The following is a 23,867-nucleotide window of genomic DNA, read 5'->3' on the forward strand; positions in this document are numbered from 1 at the left end:
TGATTGATGGTACCTGAATCATTTGTACTCTGTGAACAGTTAGATCACCGAAACCAGAACATGCTGTTGTCCATACAGGGCTGTAACTAGGGGTGAATGAGCAATGCTGTCACTCAGGATGTACTGTCTTTGCCACATGACACCTGCATTTGGCTTTCATGGTGTCTGGAATGGCACCTTACAGCCTAGAGAGCTACTGCAGAGCCACTCTGAGCACTCGGCTACTTCCTGGCCGCAGCAGCGCTGTCCACCCAGCGTAACATCATAATGTCACATGTTCAGGGGTGGGGACAACTTGGTGCTTCTAGGTCAATGATTTCTTCACAACATATTACATTGTGCATGTGCAGTTAGTTGCATGCATTGTACATGCAACTAACTGCATAGCAAGTAGGTAAAAAGCTGTAGTTGTATCATGGGCGTAACTATAGTGTGTGCACGGTGTACCAATTCTATGGGTCCCAGAGGCTTAGTGGGGCCTGGACCCAGGCTATAAAGTTGCATACCAATTTTCCAGATTTGCCTGCAAAGCAATTGGTTCTATTCTATTGCCCACCCTAATTGTGTGACATAACATTCTCAGTGAGATGCGTGTGTAGTGGATGTTATAATGATAAGGGACACTGTAATGTGGCACAGTACGAAGATGGAGCACTTTGATAATGTGGCATAATATGTACTGGGGACTGTATGTCATAATGTGAATTGGGAATAATGTGTGGTATAATGTGTACTGGCAGCCCTACAATGTTACATCATGTAAACTAAAAACCTACTGTACAACAGTTCATAAAATAAACTAGGGCACTACTATGGGGCATAATATTAACTTAGAACACTTCCGTGCTTCAGAAAATTACTAGGGTGCAATTATGGGGCATAATAACTGCTGCAGAGAGGTGTCTATTAAGAAGCATTGGGACAGGGGTCCCTTCAATATGTTGCTGTGGGCCCAAAAAGTTATGGTTACTCCCCTGTCTGGTGTATGAGTTCTGAGACCATATGTAAAATATTTTTTATAATTGCATATGAAACCTAGGAAATTCCAAATAGGGTAACCCTTATTCTTCTATCTGACTTACATGTTTTTTTGGTTTATTAATAGGGTACCCTGCTTGGGTCGCTGATGGTTTATGATCTTGACTCCACTTCTGTCATCCCTCAAGACAGCAGTCATAACAGATATACAGAGACCATCCTCAACAGTGAAAAATTTGTACATACTAAATTTTGTGTGAAGCGCGATTTTGAAGAGATAACATTCTTTCCAAACGGCAACAAGGTCCGAGGAACACGTCATGAGTTTAGTAAGAAACTTAAGATATACTACAAGAATTTGGATTAAGATTGCCAATGTAACACATTGTGAGAACTCCGTAGACTACTTTAAACAGGATTGGCATTGTACTACTTTGTTTTTCCAGCTTCCTTGTGTAAAGCCTGGCAGTCAAAGGGGCACAGACAGTCTTTTAAGTGGAACCATCCATTTTCTGATTGAGCCATATGCTATAGTCTCTATTGTTACAGTTCATCTTTTCAAACAGCATGGGCAGTCACATTATTGGTTATGCTGGAAGCATAGCTGTGTGCACAGGAGCCGAGACAGGGGGTGTTACAATAGGGCCTCCGCCGGGTCATGGACTACCACCTCCACCACCGGTCTGGGACATATACTAATCACCTGGGCTGCCTTGGCGATTAACCTGTGTCCCGGAGTGGGGGGCATGGGGTGTAGTCCATGACCCAGCAGAGGGGAAGGTCCTATTGCGGAATCTCCTGTCTCTGCTTCTGCGCACACCTGTGACTGTAAGAATAGGCTGACATTTTGGTGGAATTGTGGCGATGTTGGTCATCTATACCATATTTTCTGGTCCTGCCCCATGCTGCACGCCTATTGTGTAGAAGTTTTTCGATTGATTAATAAGGTTTTAGCCCTCTCCCTCAGCCCAACACCAATGATAGCGTTGTTACATATTTTCCCCCCTGAGGTTCCATCTCAGCATAGATATTTGCTGGGACAAATATGTATTGCAGCGAGGGCCACTCTAGCCCAAGCGTGGAAACAACCTCTACACCCCTCTATGATGAAAGTGTTTCAGAAAATCCAATTTCACTTTACAATGGAAACCGAATATATTCCATACTCCTATAAACCCTCCTCTCCAATTGTGAAATGGATGCCCTGGCTCGAGTACATTACTGACGGAGAAGGAGCAGCCTTGATATCTCGCCCCCTTCATTCCTCCCCTTTATAGTTTACTTTAAATTAATCCTCTACGTCCTGATCCCTTACGCTTGTATGTACTTATTTACTTGCTTGTCTATACATTTCTTTATTTTTTTCCTTTTGGTTTTATATTGGGTACACCACACACCATCTGCTGCACCGGGTGTCCCTATCATATGTTACTATACCGATTTACCGTTTTTATTACCAAATGTTGCCCTTTTATGAATATTGTTATATGCTTAACATTACATCATAACTGTTGAGATTGTTGTCAGCATTATAACTGTCAACATTTTGCATGGTGACTGCATCCCCAGTAGGGAGGCCAATCCCGGGCCATTTTTTTCAATCCCGGGTATCTGGATTGAAAAATGGTTAATCCCGGGATACCCGGGATTGGCTTTTTTACTTTGTGTCCGCCCATCCCCCCCACGCTCTGCACTGCCCGCACACACAACTCGCCTAACTGCTGGGGCAAGAGGGTGGGAATCTTCATTCAGCTTCGCGGCGGGTGACAGCTGGCTCTCCATCGGCCTCGGCGGTGGGTGAAGGGCTGGTGACTGCACAGTGTGGCCTCAGAGTTAGAGATCACGCTGCGCATGGGGAGCCTGGCAGCGTTGAGTGTCCTGAGGACACTCAACGCTGCCCGGCATTAAAGGGCCACCTGATCCTGCAATCCCTGGGATTGGAGCTTCCAATCCCGGGATTGAATCCCAGCCTATTTTTGTCCTAAATCCCGGGATCCGGCCGATCCCAATTCCGGGATTAGCCACCCTAATGCCCAGCTCAGTAATATGCAGTATTTACTATGCATCAGTATCAAATATTACCATTAAGATTTTTGTGGTTGTGCTAAAAGGCAACTGGCTAAATCAAGGCAGAATGTTACATATAAATTGTAATGAAGCTCCGCACCACTTAGAACCACTAACACCCACCCAGTGCCCTGACATGGGCTTTAAACCTATACATTGTAGTTTTATGATGCGCAGGAATGGAATGCATCATCAGTGCTTACCTCTTAGTCATTCTAAAAAGTGTATTTCCTTGTTACTAAAGCGGCAACAGCAGGATTTCTAGAGCGGGGCTTCCAAATGCAATCCACTATCTCCCACTCTGCAGAACATGTTTAATACTATAAATATTCTATAGTATAGGCTGCATCAAAGATTTTTAAATAATATAAATAAGCTACGTAGTCATGAAAAGGTTAAACATACTATAATAAATGAATACACAAACATAATAGAACCAGTATTGTACTTTCTAAGCACACATTCTCCCTCGTCATGGTAAGGCACCTTTCTCTGCTTCCTGGCAGCTACTCTCTGGCCTGGTGCACTGATTGAGGACTCAGAACCACACACATAGCAAACTTGGTAAAAAGCTGCTACCACTGGGCATGTGCAGCAGCTCTGCTCTGTCCCTTAAACTATATGATGTGGCGGCAGCTCTAGTAATTGTATTATATGTCATTGCTATTGTCATAATTTGAGCCACTTGCCAAGGGGAGGGGCTCAAAACCCCTCCTGCTTTTGCCTATGCCTTGGGACTTTCTATCCAACCAACCAATTTCCTGATTGGAACGGAAAACTGGTAGTGGATGGGAGCAAATGACAATCAACCGTTTGTTCCCAAATGTCGGAAAAAAGACAACAACGATCATTCACACAAATTAGTTAAATCATTTGATTCAACCAATTTGTCTGAATGACCATTTTTGTGTCTTTTTCCCGGCATTTGTATTGTCATTCACTGATGTCCATTACCACATTTTTTTCATTCCAACCAGGAAATTGGTTGGCTGGACAGAAATCTCAAGGTGTATGTCAGCATTAGGGGTTTCCTTGTTACCATGGCGGTACACGTAACCTCTGCAGTAGTCCTTTATATTTTCCCCAAAGCTTTGTTTTGTTCTCTTTAGCACAGCAGTAATAATAATTAAAAAAAAAAATGTTTACAGTTGTTTCATAAAACTGTCATCTCTGCCTCAGTTCAATATATAATGTGGTATATTTTCTTCTGTGGCAGAACTGATGCTGAAAAAAGGTATTTCCATAGCCAGAAACACATCCCTACAAGTTGTTGTGTTGGTGAATGATACAGAATATCGTGGTCCGCAGGGAGAGTTGCTACTCTACTTCAATGTTACCATCCGGCCTGTGGAAATTCGATTCCCGAATATATCATACCAGTTTACTGTGAACCGTAATGCCTACCGTTATGCCCAGGTAACTATTACAGTGATGTGGAAAAATGCTCCTCTTTTTCCAAAATATTTATTTTGACAGAAATACATGTATTTTTGACTATTTAAAAAAACAAAAACCCACAAGCCCAAAGGAAAATCGGAGATTGTTAAATAAGTAAAACATTGATGCAATAGCAGTGGTCTCTAGAACTGCAAGATTGACTTATTTGTGTAAAGTGTCTAGAAAACTGCACAGCAAAACTACTGTAAGGAAATAATACAACAAATATTAGGTGTGATACTATCAAGACACGTCTGTAACATCTACATAATATAGTAATATAAAAGATCTTAATATCCCCTGAACACTGGAGCAGTGTAGAGCACAATAAAATAAAAGTAATGTAATAAAAATCTATTGCACCAGTAAATACTAGCGTGTGTGTATGTATGTGTATGTGTATATGTATATATATATATATATATATATATATATATATATATATATATATATATATATATATATATATATATATATATATATATATATAAAATATGTATGCAGCGGTTAAGGTTCGGCACTCAATGTGGGTCTAGAGAAATACTTGATGCGGTGCCCTCTGAGGATCTATGGCAGAATCCAATATATTGAAGGCGAAATCAGCGGCACTCAGCAGACTGGATGTTGAAGTAAAAGTGTCTTTAATACGGTCCTACGCCATTTCGGGGACTGCGCCCCGTCTTCAGGGACAAATCATACATGATTGTGTATGATTTTTCCCTGAAGACGGGGCGCAGTCCCCGAAACGGCGTAGGACCGTATTAAAGACTCTTTTACTTCAACATCCAGTCTGCTGAGTGCCGCTGATTTCGCCTTCAAAATGAATAAATATATATATATATATTGAGATATATATATATATATATATATATATATTGAGATATATATATATATATATAGAAGAGAAATATTCGGCACTCACACTTGTAGAGAAATTCACCTCACCGGGTGCCCTCCAAGCTAAAGAAGCTATGTAGGTAGACGTGATGGCGGCACTCTCGGATTTCTCCAGTGCAGTAACGGAGATCACTCGGTACTGCTCAGACTTAACGTTTCGGTTTTATTCAACCGTCATCAGAAGATACAAAATATCACATAAAACAATCTTACCTTTATGCTCTAAAACACCCCCACGTGCACAGTCCCCGGCTCACGCCGCCGGACTTACTTCCGGGTACGTCATCACTTGGAGACCACAGAGTCAACGTGATGACGTTTACCCGACCAGTGAACTAAACCATCACCATGGAAACAGTAAAACAAGACAGAATCGTTTGCAGAACTGGAAACTAAGTTACATTCATGCTTTATGTACTATGTATACTTCTAAATACCGCAATGTTGAAATGGTTACTGTAAACCTATCCAACAATACCAAAGTTACAATTATAATGGCTATTAAACTTTCTATTCAATACATAATGCATCTTCTATTTCACAGGAAACAAGCAAGTGACAGTGTCTCATTTAGGCCGTTAGGAGCCACCGTATTAAGCCGGTGTATCCAACGTGCCTCCTTTTGTAACAGAGTTTTCTGTCTATCTCCCCCTCGCTTAGTTAAAGGGACCTGTTCCAACATTTTATACCGTAAGGTGGCAAGACTGTGTTGATGTGCTTTAAAATGTTTAGCGACCGGTTGGTCCACTTGCTTACCCTCCAGTATTTGTTTTATTGCACTTCTGTGTTGGCCCATGCGTACTTTAAATGGGCAGGACGTTTTACCTATATAATAGAGCCCACATGGGCATTTGATGCAGTATATTACGAAATCACTTGTACAGGTGAGAACTTGTTTAATTTTGATCTTAGCGCCGGTGTGTGGATTTTTCAATTCTAAGCCTGATGTATCAAAGATGGATGATTGTCCTGTGAGGCCAAAATCAACCTTTGATCCATATTCCACTAATGCAGCCATTAAGGTATTTACTAAAACTTTGTCTGATTGCATTGATACTTGTGATGTTAACAGTAAGAATCATACCTCCAATATTACACCAGCTGAGCGGGAGGCTCTATATCATCTTTCGACATATCCTGATATCACTGTGCGCCCTGCAGACAAGGGGGGAGGCATAGTGGTACAGGATCTTGCCGACTATAAAGAGGAAGCTTATAGACAGTTAAATGACCTTTCTGTCTATACAAGATTGGTATCTGATCCCACGAGTAAATATATTAATGAGCTTGATTTGATGTTAGAGAAAGCTGTAAATGAGGGGATTATTTCCAACAGCACACGTTCAGCACTCATGGTTTCGGCACCCTGTGTGCCAGTTTTTTTATACAATCCCCAAGCTACATAAAGACCCAGTCCGTCCTCCGGGACGGCCGATAATATCAGCTAGGGGTTCTTTGTATACTAATGTATCCAAGTATGTTGATCATTTTTTGCAGCCTGTAATACAGAGTGAGGCAACCTATTTAAAGGACACCTCCACTTTTTTACAAAAATTACGTGAGGTAGACAATCTCCCAGACACTTGCTGGTTATGTACGGCTGACATTGTCAGCCTATATACCAGCATCCCACACAGTCGTGGTCTGGAAGCAGTGAGTAACCTCATAGACGGTAATTCCAAATTTACAGGTCCGGTGATTCAATTTTTTATGAGTCTAATGCAGCTTATACTTAACAGGAATTACTTTTTATTCAACAATGAATTTTTCCAACAAATAAAAGGCTGTGCGATGGGGTCTTGTGCCGCACCGGCATATGCCAATGCTTTCATGTTCTGTGTGGAACAGGCATTATTTTTCTCCAATCCCCAGTACAAATCCAATATAGCTATGTACACTCGCTACATTGATGACGTGTTCATGCTATGGACAGGGACACGTGAGACGTTTATAGACATGATGCATCAAGTAAATTTGATGGATGATTCCATTAAATTCACTTTTGACATACAGGCAGAGACCATTAATTTCCTGGATGTGAAAATTATTAGAAAAAATGGCATATTTATTACCTCCATTTACCAAAAGCCGACTGATGTCAACAGTCTACTATTGGCCTCCAGCCATCACCCAAAACCCCTGAAAAGTGGTCTTCCGTACTCACAGTACCTACGGGTACATCGGATTTGTAGCAGTACGGATGAAGAATATAAACAAATGGAACTTATGACTTCCAGATTCCTGGAGAGGGGGTACAATAGTGACTTGTTGCGATCAGCTAGAAAAAAGGCCATGTCTCAACCAAAAATTCCAGTTGCTGTAACGGCCTTAAAGAAAAAACAGGACAAGGACGTGATTGTCTGTGTAACTGATTATACCACATCCAGTCAAATAATTAATAAAACAGCTAAAAGATTATGGCCGATAATACAGAGAGACACAGACCTCTCTAGTATTAGTTCTAGTAAACTGATGTCATGCTACAGGAGGGGTAGCAACATACTGTTAGGAATATTTGTTTGTTTTGCCTTGCATTACCTCATTCCTGCCTCTAGGGGTCTCACTTGTTGCCTCAGGTCTGAATGGCAGTTGCACACTGCCTCTGCAGGGTAATTACCTGATTGTGTGCACCTGGAGCCCAACACCCTGCTGCTATTTAACTCCAGCTCACAGGCACCTAGTTGCAGATCATTGCGGTTCCGTATGGAGTGAGACTGGGCTCTCTCCAGTAACCCTGTCCAGATTCTGCCGTATTTGCTTCTTGGAGACTTCCCTGCAGTTTGCTAAAACGCATGTGCCTTGCTTCTGGACTTCTTACCCTGCCGGTTCAACATCTACATTTCTGGACTATTATTTGCAGTTTGTTTCCATTCCTGCCTGATCACTTCATTTTTGGGTATGTTATTTTTCCCCTGCTTGATTTAAACCCGGATTTCTTCATGTTTATTTTGCATCTATGTTTAACCTGAAATATTCCATTTATCGTGTTTTGTTCCATGTAATCAAGCATCCAGTTTATATTTATTTTTACCACCACTTTTTTCCACAATAAACTTTACTTAATTTTCACCTGGCTTCAGCTGACATCTTTCCAAGCACGCACACACAGAGAACTCTAGAAATCGTTACAGAATGATCTGCCAAAATAAACGTGTGCAGGAGTTTTGTTTTGATTCAGCTGAATCTCATAAAATGGCTTCACTTCAGAAAGGTTCCCTGCCTCTCAAGTTTTTGCCGTTTTTGAGTCCTGCATTGCTGGTGGATTTCAGAGAGAAACTGGAGGGTATTCAAATCCTGTCTTCAGAGATACTGTCTGCTCTGCCTGAAGGTTCAGTAAGTGCTCCCTTTAAGGAGACGCAGGAAAAAAGTGGTGGTAAAAATAAATATAAACTGGATGCTTGATTACATGGAACAAAACACGATAAATGGAATATTTCAGGTTAAACATAGATGCAAAATAAACATGAAGAAATCCGGGTTTAAATCAAGCAGGGGAAAAATAACATACCCAAAAATGAAGTGATCAGGCAGGAATGGAAACAAACTGCAAATAATAGTCCAGAAATGTAGATGTTGAACCGGCAGGGTAAGAAGTCCAGAAGCAAGGCACATGCGTTTTAGCAAACTGCAGGGAAGTCTCCAAGAAGCAAATAAGGCAGAATCTGGACAGGGTTACTGGAGAGAGCCCAGTCTCACTCCATACGGAACCGCAATGATCTGCAACTAGGTGCCTGTGAGCTGGAGTTAAATAGCAGCAGGGTGTTGGGCTCCAGGTGCACACAATCAGGTAATTACCCTGCAGAGGCAGTGTGCAACTGCCATTCAGACCTGAGGCAACAAGTGAGACCCCTAGAGGCAGGAATGAGGTAATGCAAGGCAAAACAAACAAATATTCCTAACACATACGAGATGTTGTTGTACACAATGACATCTCACGATATGCTGCTACAGAGAAGGCCACTTTTCTAACAAAAAAACCAGGGAATTATAAATGCATTGGCTGTGTTACTTGTCAGTATCTTGAAACCGGTGATTATATAACACATCCACACACCGGCGCTAAGATCAAAATTAAACAAGTTCTCACCTGTACAAGTGATTTCGTAATATACTGCATCAAATGCCCATGTGGGCTCTATTATATAGGTAAAACGTCCTGCCCATTTAAAGTACGCATGGGCCAACACAGAAGTGCAATAAAACAAATACTGGAGGGTAAGCAAGTGGACCAACCGGTCGCTAAACATTTTAAAGCACATCAACACAGTCTTGCCACCTTACGGTATAAAATGTTGGAACAGGTCCCTTTAACTAAGCGAGGGGGAGATAGACAGAAAACTCTGTTACAAAAGGAGGCACGTTGGATACACCGGCTTAATACGGTGGCTCCTAACGGCCTAAATGAGACACTGTCACTTGCTTGTTTCCTGTGAAATAGAAGATGCATTATGTATTGAATAGAAAGTTTAATAGCCATTATAATTGTAACTTTGGTATTGTTGGATAGGTTTACAGTAACCATTTCAACATTGCGGTATTTAGAAGTATACATAGTACATAAAGCATGAATGTAACTTAGTTTCCAGTTCTGCAAACGATTCTGTCTTGTTTTACTGTTTCCATGGTGATGGTTTAGTTCACTGGTCGGGTAAACGTCATCACGTTGACTCTGTGGTCTCCAAGTGATGACGTACCCGGAAGTAAGTCCGGCGGCGTGAGCCGGGGACTGTGCACGTGGGGGTGTTTTAGAGCATAAAGGTAAGATTGTTTTATGTGATATTTTGTATCTTCTGATGACGGTTGAATAAAACCGAAACGTTAAGTCTGAGCAGTACCGAGTGATCTCCGTTACCGCACTGGAGAAATCCGAGAGTGCCGCCATCACGTCTATATATATATATATATATATATATATATATATATATATATATATATATATATATATTGAGATAGATAGATATATATATATATATTGAGATAGATAGATATATATATATATATATATATATAGATATATATATATATATATATATACATACATACATATACAACAAGCAATGTATAGAGGCACTCCCGGACTGCAGAATTAGTGAATCAAATGCGGTGATTTATTCAACGTTTCGGGGTACTGCCCCCCCGTCATCAGGACACACACACATGTGTATAGAGGGAGTGCCTCTATACATTGCTTGTTGTATGTAAGGGGCGGAAGGCCGAGAGAGAGCACCCTGTCAAGGTATTTGTAAGCAATCCAAGGGGTGCCGGCTTGTGGAGGTCGATATATATATATATATATATATATATAAGTCCAAGTAGGCAGCACTCCCAATGTAAAAATCACAAGCCGTAGGTGCCTTCCGTAGGAGTCCCCAGCGCGGGGTATTCCAATTTGTAGTCTACCGTCGGCGGCACTCAAAAAATATACTGCAAACACAGGTATGTGCTAGTCAACGTTTCGAGGAATTTATTACCTCGTCATCAGGATACAAAAGACAAATACAAACTTACATTTAAAGACCTGCACCTCACCACGTGACGACGGCTGGCTCCGGAAGCTGGAAGACTGCGACCACTGATGACGACATCCTAACCACCGTTGCCATAACAGCCGCAATAATCAAACACTGTGACACAAGAAAATGACATCATAAGGTTACCTTCCCATAACAGTGCAGTGTGTAGTCAATCAGATTTACATAAAATGATGTCTCAATTTGACTAGAATCCTAGGGTGGAACTAACAGAGTATTGAACAAGTATTAAAAAACTCCTGAGTTCAAAAAACCGTAATATATTCCGATTAAAGATGATCAGTGTCATCCATACATCATCCAAATAATTTAAATATTTATCAAATCATATAGACTATCCAGAGAATGTTAGATATCAATCAAACATTAAAGGAAACAGTGTAGCCCTAAGCTCTCGTTAAGCCCTTTAGGCGCCAAGGTGTTCAGTCTATGTATCCACCTGGATTCACAGCGCAATAAAGCTAGTGATCTATCGCCACCCCGATTTCTAGATGGAATATGATCGATGATCATATATCTAAGGGTTGACAAATTATGTCCGGCTTTCACGAAGTGTCTAGAGACCGGTTGATCACTGTGACCCTTCTCAAGTGCATTTCTAATGGACAGTCTGTGGGTGGCCATACGTTCCCGTAGGGTTCTGTCCGTTTTACCTACGTAACTTAAACCACAGGGACATGTAATCATATACACAATGTACTTGGTGGTACAAGTTACCCGATGTTTAATGAGATATTTTTTGCCACTATATGGGTGTCTGAAACTATCACCGGCTACCATATATCGACAGGTGGTGCAATTTAAACACTTAAAACACCCGTTTTTTCGGGCCAAAAAATGTGTTTCCGGGGTTGCATCTTTAGATATATTAGTCCTAACCACCCAATCATAAATAGATCTCTACTAATTTATACAGCAAACAGACAGATCGCAATACTTTGCTCCATGCAGCTAGTTTTCACCATAAGCCCCTTAAGTATGGATTACCGTATTCACAGTTTCTCCACGCTAGGCGCATATGCAGCAATGATGAGATGGCCATTAACAATATTGACCTGATGATTCAAAAATTCATTACAAGGGGATATGATGAACAATTGTTATCAGTGTCCAAAAACAAGGTAATGGCTATTCCGCGGGAGCAACTTTTAATCCCTAGGAATAAGAAGGCTAACACTACGTATTTACCTTGGGTTAACCACTACAACGACAAAAGTAATGACATTAGGTCAATAACAAAAAATCTGTGGCCTATAGTGGGCACAGATAAAAATTTAAATCTTCAAGACAAAAGGATAATGCATTGTTATACCAGAGGCAAAAACATTTGATTGGGTGGTTAGGACTAATATATCTAAAGATGCAACCCCGGAAACACATTTTTTGGCCCGAAAAAACGGGTGTTTTAAGTGTTTAAATTGCACTACCTGTCGATATATGGTAGCCGGTGATAGTTTGACACCCATATAGTGGCAAAAAATATCTCATTAAACATCTGGTAACTTGTACCACCAAGTACATTGTGTATATGATTACATGTCCCTGTGGTTTAAGTTACGTAGGTAAAACGGACAGAACCCTACGGGAACGTATGGCCACCCACAGACTGTCCATTAGAAATGCACTTGAGAAGGGTCACAGTGATCAACCGGTCTCTAGACACTTCGTGAAAGCCGGACATAATTTGTCAACCCTTAGATATATGATCATCGATCATATTCCATCTAGAAATCGGGGTGGCGATAGATCACTAGCTTTATTGCGCTGTGAATCCAGGTGGATACATAGACTGAACACCTTGGCGCCTAAAGGGCTTAACGAGAGCTTAGGGCTACACTGTTTCCTTTTAATGTTTGATTGATATCTAACATTCTCTGGATAGTCTATATGATTTGATAAATATTTAAATTATTTGGATGATGTATGGATGACACTGATCATCTTTAATCGGAATATATTACGGTTTTTTGAACTCAGGAGTTTTTTAATACTTGTTCAATACTCTGTTAGTTCCACCCTAGTGATTCTAGTCAAATTGAGACATCATTTTATGTAAATCTGATTGACTACACACTGCACTGTTATGGGAAGGTAACCTTATGATGTCATTTTCTTGTGTCACAGTGTTTGATTATTGCGGCTGTTATGGCAACGGTGGTTAGGATGATGTCGTCATCAGTGGACGCCGTCTTCCAGCTTCCGGAGCCAGCCGTCGTCACGTGGTGAGGTGCAGGTCTTTAAATGTAAGTTTGTATTTGTCTTTTGTATCCTGATGACGAGGTAATAAATTCCTCGAAACGTTGGCTAGCACATACCTGTGTTTGCAGTATACTTTTTGAGTGCCGCCGACGGTAGACTATATATATATATATATATATATATATTGCTCAAAAAAATAAAGGGAACACTAAAATAACACATCCTAGATCTGAACGAATGAAATATTCTTATTAAATACTTTGGGGCAGATGTATTAACCTGGAGAAGTCATAAGGAAGTGATAAACCAGTGAAGTGTGCAAGGTGATAAAGGCACCAGCCAATCAGCTCCAATATGTAAATGAACAGTTAGGATCTGATTGGCTGGTGCCTTTATCACCTTGCACATGTCACTGGTTTATCACTTCCTTATGCCATCTCCAGGTTAATACATCTGCCCCTTTGTTCTTTACATAATTGAATGTGCTGACAACATAATCACTCAAAAATTATCAATGGAAATCAAATGTATTAACCCATGGAGGTCTGGATTTGGAGTCACACTCAAAATTAAAGTGGAAAAACACACTACAGGCTGATCCAACTTTGATGTAATGTCCTTAAAACAAGTCAAAATGAGGCTCAGTAGTGTGTGTGGCCTCCACGTACCTGTATGACCTCCCTACAACCCACACAAGTGGCTCAGGTAGTGCAGCTCATCCAGGATGGCACATCAATGCGAGCTGTGGCAAGAAGGTTTGCTGTATCTGTCAGCGTAGTGTCCAGAGCATGGAGGCGCTACCAGGGGACAGGCCAGTACATCAGGAGATGTGGAGGAGGCTGTAGGAGGGCGATAACCCAGCAGCAGGACCGCTACCTCTGCCTTTGTGCAAGGAGGAACAGGAGGAGCACTGCCAGAGCCCTGCAAAATGACCTCCAGCAAGCCACAAATGTGCATGTGTCTACTGAAACGATCAGAAACAGACTCCATGAGGGTGGTATGAGGGCCCGGCGTCCACAGGTGGGGGTTGTGCTTACAGGCCAACACCGTGCAGGACGTTTGGCATTTGCCAGAGAACACCAAGATTGGCAAGTTCGCCACTGGCGCCCTGTGCTCTTCACAGATGAAAGCAGGTTCTCACTAAGCACATGTGACAGACATGCCAGAGTCTGGAGATGCCAAGGAGAACGTTCTGCTGCCTGCAACATCCTCCAGCATGACCGGTTTGGCAGTGGGTCAGTAATGGTGTGGGGTGGCATTTCTTTGGGGGGCCGCACAGCACTCCATGTGCTCGCCAGAGGTAGCCTGACTGCCATTAGGTACCGAGATGAGATCCTCAGACCCCTTGTGAGACCATATGCTGGTGCGGTTGGCCATGGGTTCCTCCTAATGCAAGACAATGCTAGACCTCATGTGGCTGGAGTGTGTCAGCAGTTCCTGCAAGACGAAGGCATTGATGCTATGGACTGGCCCGCCCGTTCCCCAGACCTGAATCCAGTTGAGCACATCTGGGACATCATGTCTCGCTCCATCCACCAATGCCACGTTGCACCACAGACTGTCCAGGAGTTGGCGGATGCTTTAGTCCAGGTCTGGGAGGAGATCCTTCAGGAGACCATCCGCCACCTCATCAGGAGCATGCCCAGGCATTGTAGGGAGGTCATACAGGCACGTGGAGGCCACACACACTACTGAGCCTCATTTTGACTTGTTTTAAGGACATTACATCAAAGTTGGATCAGCCTGTAGTGTGTTTTTCCACTTTAATTTTGAGTGTGACTCCAAATCCAGACCTCCATGGGTTAATAAATTTGATTTCCATTGATAATTTTTGTGTGATTTTGTTGTCAGCACATTCAACTATGTAAAGAATAAAGTATTTAATAAGAATATTTCATTCATTCAGATCTAGGATGTGTTATTTTAGTGTTCCCTTTATTTTTTTGAGCAGTGTATATATGTATGTATGTATAGACAGTCTACTTAGAAAACCGTAAAAAACACAAACGTAATAACTTATAGGGGTCAGCCAGCCCCTAAAAGTGCAATACTGGTATGGAACTGCTACGTGTGTGAAAGAAAAGGGATAGGGGTAACGGCGACCGGAGTTGTTAAAAGAAACACTATATTATAATTTAGGAGCCAAAAATATTGAAATATTTAAAAAGGTTTAATACATATGAGAGTAAAAAAATTCCATATAAATTTTTTTTCATATAAAAGACCATATGAAAACAGATGTACACAGATTAAAAAAAGGATAGGAGATCAAACTTGGCTTAATATCAGTGGAGGTCAGTACAGGAAACCAACGCGTTTCGTCCTCTAGGACTTCATCCACTTCGGTCTACTAACATTCAGTAAATTGGTTTATCACCTGTATGTAGTGTTTTTCACTTGAAGCACACTGCAGCACACCTGTGTAACAGGAAAATTGTCTTTCGCATTGACTATTTCTTTTATCACAAGGGTTTTTTGGTGGGTTTTTTTTATATAACTCGGCTGTAAGTAGTCAGGAACCTTTGTTAGTTACTACACTCATGTTGGCACAGCATGATCTACATAGAACATGTCTGCACAAATCTTGGTAGGTTTAAGTGAGTGGCGGCTGGAGCGAGTAGTAGTTGTACTCCCTTGTATCCTTCGCACAAGGCTGCTCTGGGTTTACTTTACATTCACAATATCTAATTAGATGTCTCTGATGCCTTATCTATTATGTATGTGCTATATTTTTTAATTATAGCAAGTTGGCTATATAGAAATAGGGAATCACATGCAGACAAAATGTGATTTTATTATTTATAACATAATACAAATATTACAGGTTACGTACAGCCTGTACTTGGGGGCTACGTAGGAGTATGCATGCATAAAAATGCAGTGATATAAAATACCTCCTAATGTACTGTATGCCAAAGGTTACAGATAACCAGCTTTACATCTTTAATACTGGAGCAGCGTTCATGTGAAAGAATGTGCATAGATTTCTATGGCGTGAGTCTTCAGCATTCTCTCTGTGTTGCAGCATGGATGCAATTGAGCTGTCCTGATGCCTTCTATTTTCTGCTTCAGATAGGAAAAGTGTGCATTGAAAACTGCTCCCTGTTCAAAGGTGTCAGTGTCAACTACACGCTGCAGATTCCAAATTCCACACACGCCATTGAAATCCAAAAGGCAGCAGGGGATATGTCAGCCATTCTCTATGTTAATGATTACCTTGCTTTGGCCAACTACGAAAGTAAGGAGATCCTGGGCACTGTTTCAGTCCACAATATGCAAGTCAAGGAGACGATCAAAACACAAGTCACTATCCTGATAGAGGGAACACGTGAGTATCCGTATTACGAATACCCAGTGTATAACATGGTATAATAAAGCACAGACTTGGGTTAAGGCAGCGGCTACTGATAATTTGCACCAGCTTTCGCTTACATAAGCCCATTGGATATCTTATTTACATGTGGATGCAGACACGCATAGCTGAGAGCTTGTTTGGAGACATCAGAAAAATATTTTTTCTTTTCTTTAAAGTGCAAGTTCATTATTAGGCTCTGTTTTACCATTATCCATCAGGTAGGCCCCATACTGCTAATATTTGTTTCCAAGAGCTGGGTAAACATTTGCTCACTAAAGTGACTGTCAGGTGTGATTGTAGTCCCATTACCTAGGGAATATGGTATAAAATGGATCACCGTGTGTAATGCCTAAACAATATTGACCTTTCCATATCCCTGTCTGCCTTTTTCCAGCTATGAAATATGAGGAAACGTGTTCATCCTTTGAGAGCTGTTCTGAAAACAAACACCGATTAGACTGTGAAGAATGTGGAGGGCTGGGTTCTCTGACTGGAAAGTGCCAGTGGAGACAGGGACATAGCAAAGGTAAAATGCACTCAGTCTGGCTAGTGTTTTAAGGTCTCATACACGCTGGTGATAACAAGATTGACCTGAGAGCACTTTCTGTTGGATATGATATGTCTGCAGGTGTTGATATTGCACACACACACCAGCGGATGACTCAAAGTATGAACAGCCCAATCACTTAAACAGTGGTGTTGGTTTATTGATAGCAGGTATAGCTGTATTCACTGTAATGCACACTGGTAAATGGAGCGCAGCTTGAGCGGAGTTTCATACAGCTCACCAGCCAGTAAGTATATACTGCAGGGATGCTTGAACAGCTTTATATGTAGGTAATCGCAGGGGTCTCATAGGAGCTAAGCAGGAGACTTCTGTCTCTCACCAAATCACACTACACAGTAGAAAAAAAAACAAGATTGCCCTTGCACATGCTCAGTAGAGATCCTTGTGGCCATCTTTGGATAGGACATGAAGCCTCCCTGAAGAACAGGATCACTGGAGTATGCGCAGTAGCGCACTCCTCTTTCAATACTTTCTATGTACTGTAGACACTTATATCCCTGTTCCACCTGTAGCACAGGTCACAGCCGGGAGCCTGACACGGCTGCGACCCGTACTACAGCCCCCTTCTATACTACAGCCCACCAACCCGGCATATTGCCGGGTTGGTGACGCTGCTGCTGACACGGCAAGGGCGGATCACCTGATCTCCCAGCACCGCCCTTCCATACACTGTGAACGGGAGCCGTGTCGCCTCGATACGGCTTCCATTTACACTACACAGCTTACCGGGTTGAACACGTGTTCAACCCGGCAAGCTACCCGGGTAGGATTCCCGGATCACTTGATCCGGGAATTTGCAGGGGGGGGGCACAGCAGAAAGCCAATATATCTGCAGATCTACTGGTGCATCTTTCTGTGTGTATGAACAACCTCCATCTGCATATATCGCTGCAGATCGATTGAACAGCAGATATAGCTTTTAAGGGTTGCCAAACTATACCTTTGCTGCGGGAGTCCTATAATTTACACAGGTTCTGTGAATTATTAAATCCAGTGCTTAAAAGTGGTCCTAGAGAGGTGGTAGAACTCACCCCTTCTCCCCCTGGCGCCCATGCAATAGAGCAGGGATGGGGAACCTTCGGCCCTCCAGCTGTTGTTGAACTACACATCCCAGCATGCCCTGCAACAGTTTTAGCATGGCCAAATAGCAAAACCGTAGCAAGGCATGCTGGGCTGTGTAGTTCAACAACAGCTGGAGGGCCGAAGGTTCCCCATCCCTGCAATAGAGGTATTGAGTGCGCCGTAGGCGCACCCCCCAAAAAAGGGGCGTGGTCACACAATAGTAATAATGTCCACAGTAGTAGCACCCCTAATACACATAATGCCGACAGTAGTAGCACCCCGTAATACACATACTGTCCACAGCAGTAGCGCCCCTTATACAATGCCCACAGTAGTAATGCTTCTTATGCAATGTCCACTGTACTGGTAGTGCCCACAGTGGTAGTGCCCCTTATATAGAGCCCATAGTAGTGGTGCCCCTTATGCAATGCCCCCAGTAGTAGTGCCCCTTATGTCCTCAGGAGTGATGCCCCTTATGAAGTGCCTCCTTTACAATGCCCTCATTAGTAGTGTCCCCATTAGTAATGCCCTTAATGGTAATGACCCTGTGTAGTATTTCCCCCAGTAGTACTGTCGCCTGTAGTACTGCCCCCAGTCGTTTAGCCCCTGTAGTTTAGCCCCTGTAGTTATGCCCCCAGTAGTAATGGGTATCCGTTTGGATGGTCGACCATGTTATGGTCGACAGTCATTAGGTCAACCACCATTGGTCGACATTGACATGATTGACACATGAAAGGTCGAAACGTGAAAAGATCGACATAAGAGTTTATCACTTTTTTTTTTTTCTTTTGTGGAACTTTTCCATACTTTACGATCCATGTGGACTATGATTGGGAACGGTACTATGTGCTGAGCGCAGCAGTAGCGGAGCGAGGCACCTTGCCCGAAGCATGGCGAGCGAACGCGGTGCACTAATTGGGGTTTCTCCATCACTTTACGCAGAAAAAGACACTCAAAAAGACACCCTCTTCATGGGTCGACCTTTCATGTGGCGTCCATTTTCACGTGTCGTGTCGACAATTTGTCCATGTCGACCATGCCAATGTCGACCAATAGTGGTCGACCTAATGACTGTCGACAATAACATGGTCGACCATTCATACCGGGACCGTAGTAATGCCCCCAGTAATTATACCCCCTGTAGTAATACACCCCTGTAGTTATGCCCCCAGTAGTATTGCGCCCCTATAGTTTAGTCCCATGTAGTTTGCACCCAGTAGTATGCCACAAGTAGTAATGCCCCCAGTAGTTTAGCCCCAGTAGTTATGCCCCCCCAGTAGTTATGCCCCGTAGTTTGCCCCCCACCCTGTAGTTTGCCCCCCCCTGTAGTTTGCCCCCCCCTGTAGTTTGCCCCCCCTGTAGTTTGCCCCCCCCCCTGTAGTTTAGCCCCCAGTAGTAGTCACACATGTTTAAAAACAAAACACCACACTTGCCAAGCCCCGTTCCCGCGTCCGACTGCTGTGATCCTTTTGGCGTCCGACTCCCCAGCACTATGAGAGAGATGTCATGACGTCTCTCTCATAGTGCTCACTGACAGAGCCGGAAGCCGGAGCTCAGTAGTGAGCTCCTGCTGCCGACTTCCGCTGTGCAGGGAGAGACGGGTGCCGCTGGTAACACAATCTCAGCGGGCGCCCGCCATCTCCCTGCGGCGCCGGGACACATCGGATGAGGTGAGCCGGAGGAGGCGGAACTGCGTTCCATCTCCAAGTGGAACTGACGGAACGCAGTTCCGCCCCATTCTGGCTCACTTTAACACCTGATTAAGGGGGTAATTCTGAGTTGATCGCAGCAGGAACTTTGTTAGCAGTTGGGCAAAACCATGTGCACTGCAGGGGGGGCAGATGTAACATGTGCAGAGAGAGTTAGATTTGGGTGGGGTGTGTTCAATCTGCAATCTAAATTGCAGTGTAAAAATAAAGCAGCCAGTATTTACCCTGCACAGAAATAAATTGACCCACCCAAATCTCACACTCTGCGCATATTATATCTGCCTCCCCTGCAGTGCACATGGTTTTGCCCAACTGCTAACAAAGTTCCTGCTGCGATCAACTCAGAATTACCCCCTAAATCCAGGTAAAATGCAGGCTTGCTTTTATCCAGCCGCAGAACCTGTGTACTGTCATTTATGTGTGTCCCAGATTAAAGGGATATATAATGGCAGCTCTATGTAAAAGTAATACATGATGAACCAGCAGCCTTGTCCTTCTGCAGGATAATCATGGTTACTGTACCAGTAATGACAGAAGAGACACATTGACAACAATGGACAATTTTCAAAGGAGTTTTGTAAGGTGATAAAGGCACCAATTTTCCAAAATGCCCAAAGAACAATTTGAATGTTGGATCTTGTGGTTCTTTTTAATGAATATTCCCAGTTTCAATGCACATAAGAGCTTTGTCCACTTTACAATTAAGGTCAGATGGGGGGCAAAAAGGTATTGATGGAAAAATTGCAAAAGCAAATCTGAAACTTGCAAAACATATGAAGTTTATTTACAATAAATATCCTGTCATTTAAGTTTGCCATATACACATTAAACTTACCTACTCTCCCGGAGTTTATTTTCTGTGTCTCAGTTGTATACAAATCAGCGTACTGTCTGTTTAAAATATATTGTGTTATTTCTGTGTTTTATTGTAATTTCCCTTGTACGGTGCTGCAGACACTTTGTGGCACCAAATAAAACACAATACTGTTTTTACTGTGTGCCTGTTAGACGTCTGGTCACATTATACTGTATATTTGTAATCAGCCACACACATGGGAACAAATGAGAAATGTCTGCATATCAATGGATTGTTTACCTTATTTATTGTTTGTTCTTGCATAGCACATCATTTTTCACTTTGTTCTTCTCTGACAGTTCTCACCACAAATTACTCTACGTGCACGCCAAGTGTCCTCACCTGCCCTGATGGCATCTGTGATGCTGTGGAGAGCAAAAACTCTGCAATCTGCCCTCAGGACTGCACAAGTGCGTCTTCTTTCTTTACTTCCTAAGTAGCTGCCTCAGTACTACTCTAGAACATTGTCATCTACTGTCTCATGTAATTTACACACAAAGAAGCTGCAGATTTTATTCTGAATAACTATATGTAAACAGGGTTTTGCTATTTGGTGACAGAGTAAATATAATTATTTTGTTATAGGGGAAATATACTCCATAATAGAAATGAAAGAATACTTAATCTCCGCTTTTTTTCAAAAGTCACTTGCAATATTGCTTCTGGCTTAAATGTATCATGGTTTTTTTGCTGAGTATCACAGCCCCCATCCACCTACTTTATAAGTCATAACTAGCTTTGGCCGTAATGTCTCCAGGGATTGAAATGGCCTGACCTGTACTGTACATACTGTATAGCTTACCTCCCTAGCTGTTTGGTTTTCGGATGGTGACACCAGGTGGCGATAGTAGGACATGGTTCGTGTTCTGTGCAGGGACAGCTACGAAGATGATCCCAACCAGCTCTTGGGTAGCAATCTCCACCAGCATGGAGGACAAAGGAGCAAAGTGTGCGCCCCCAGGAAATGGGTGGTCCACATCTGATGAAACCTGGACATGTTGAAGGGCATACTGTGACGTCTGCACCTATTGCAAATATGATCAAACTTATATTCAGTATAGAGGTACTGCTCATGTTCAGCTGAGTCATAAACCGGAGACACCAAGCATGAAAATCAGGTCCCAATATAGCCATCCAAGACTGAGCTACAATCACCTTAGCTAGAGTACATAGAGTAATGACATATTGTCTACTGTATCTATCCAAAACTCCATCCTCCATAATGCCAAGAAAACAAACACCTGGTGTAAGAACCAAATGGGAAATGCCAGTATTGCATAAGACATGCAAAACTTTATCCCAGAAAACCCTGATGACTGGGCATTCCCAAAGTGAAGATTTTAATATTGCAGGTTGTATAGAGGCAAAATATATCCTAAGTATCTAAAAGATATTGAATTCTCCAAAATATAATATTACATAGTTTTGGTTCAATTAGAATAAAGCCACCCATTACCTGCTTTCTTATTTGCTACGACTTGAGTGTAAACTGCTACTCTTATCACCTCTTAAAATACAATGGGCCTAATTCAGTAGTGTACATGGTTTTGCCTATCTGCTAACAAATTTGCTGCTACGATCAGGTCTGAATTAGGGTGGTCATTCCGAGTTGTTCGCTCCTGTAATTTTTTTCGCATAGCAGCGAATTTCCGCTTAGTGCGCATGCGCAATGTCCGCAGTGCGACTGCGCCAAGTAAATTTTCTATGCAGTTAGGAATTTTACTCACGGCTTTTTCATCGTTCTGGTGATCGTAGTGTGATTGACAGGAAGTGGGTGTTACTGGGCGGAAACTGGCCGTTTTATGGGTGTGTGCGGAAAAACGCTACAGTTTCTGGGAAAAACGCGGGAGTGGCTGGAGAAACGGAGGAGTGTCTGGGCGAACGCTGGGTGTGTTTGTGACGTCAAACCAGGAACGACAAGCACTGAACTGATCGCAGATGCCGAGTAAGTCTGGAGCTACTCAGAAACTGCTACGAGAGGTGTAATCGCAATATTGCGAATACGTCGTTCGCAATTTTAAGAAGCTAAGATTCACTCCCAGTAGGCGGCGGCTTAGCGTGAGTAAATCTGCTAAAAGCAGCTTGCGAGCGAACAACTCGGAATGAGGGCCTAGGTCCCATGTCTGGTCTTCTAACTTGTGCACCTGGTCTATGCCAAGAATCAGGACCCCTGGTCCTGCGCAGTTACAAAATCTAAAATATTTTCAAACCGCTTTACTTTTTTTCATCTAGACTTTGAAGTCATTGGTGGATATAAGAGAGGATTTCCCTCTGGAATCAAGGAAGGTCATGCCACTTGTTACTGCTTGCTCTCTGAAAAAAAATGCTTTTGTGAGAAGAATTTTGAGGAAGGTAAGCAATCCTTACCGTATATCATTTATAGCTGATGTCATAAATCTTTGGCCCAATGACCAGTCATTTAAATACAAGTTGTGCTGTGTTAGTAGTATAATAGTAATAGTAAGCACGGGAACAGTGTGTTACACATTTGTCCTTTTTCTTCTGCAGTATCGTTGTGTGATGACACTTGCAAAACAGTTATCGCATGTGGAGTCTTCCTGTCCTTCATAATCTCTGTGCTCCTGTCTTCATACTTTATTCACCGTTACCATAAAAACTCACCAAAGCCCCCAATAGCATCTGCAGAGATGACCTTCCGACGGCCTGCCCAATCTTACCCAGTCAGCTACTCCTCAACCAACGCTAGGCGTCCGTCTCTAGATTCCATGGAGAACCAGATCTCGGTGGATAACTTTAAAATACCAGTAAGTTTTAAAGACCATATGGTCAGACAATAAGGCGCTTGGCTACTTTTCATTGCTTGCAATTGTGAAAGTGAGACTGTGGCGGAGATGTATCAAACCCTGTTAGCATTTGAATTAGTTTAACTGATTTATCCTTCACTTTGTGTCTCTACAAAGGAGGATCCAAAGTGGGAATTTCCTCGGAAAAATCTGGTCTTGGGCAAAACTCTTGGAGAAGGGGAATTTGGGAAGGTGGTTAAGGCGACAGCATTTAGACTGAAAGGAAAAGCTGGTTACACTACAGTGGCAGTAAAAATGTTAAAAGGTAAGAAATTACATTGCATCAAATATGCTAAAGTATAACATTTGTGTTCTTCCCTTGTTCTGTTTCTATTTTAATTAAACAAAAACAAAAAAATCCATTTATATTTATATATATATATATATATATATATATATATATA

General features: G+C 42.3%; 1 protein-coding gene across 1 annotated transcript in view; it reads left to right on the forward strand.

The window, feature by feature from the left end:
* RET (ret proto-oncogene) overlaps positions 1–23,867 on the forward strand; it is a 170,166-nt gene that overhangs the window by 107,362 nt on the left and 38,937 nt on the right. The window contains exons 5-12 of the mRNA XM_063958742.1: positions 1,106–1,307; positions 4,262–4,461; positions 16,182–16,437; positions 16,859–16,990; positions 20,959–21,069; positions 22,892–23,011; positions 23,168–23,424; positions 23,581–23,728. Coding sequence (XP_063814812.1) covers positions 1,106–1,307; positions 4,262–4,461; positions 16,182–16,437; positions 16,859–16,990; positions 20,959–21,069; positions 22,892–23,011; positions 23,168–23,424; positions 23,581–23,728 — 1,426 coding nt within the window. The remainder of the gene's footprint in view (positions 1–1,105; positions 1,308–4,261; positions 4,462–16,181; positions 16,438–16,858; positions 16,991–20,958; positions 21,070–22,891; positions 23,012–23,167; positions 23,425–23,580; positions 23,729–23,867) is intronic.

The sequence above is a fragment of the Pseudophryne corroboree genome, chromosome 3, assembly GCF_028390025.1.
Source record: "Pseudophryne corroboree isolate aPseCor3 chromosome 3, aPseCor3.hap2, whole genome shotgun sequence".
NCBI lineage: Eukaryota > Metazoa > Chordata > Amphibia > Anura > Myobatrachidae > Pseudophryne > Pseudophryne corroboree.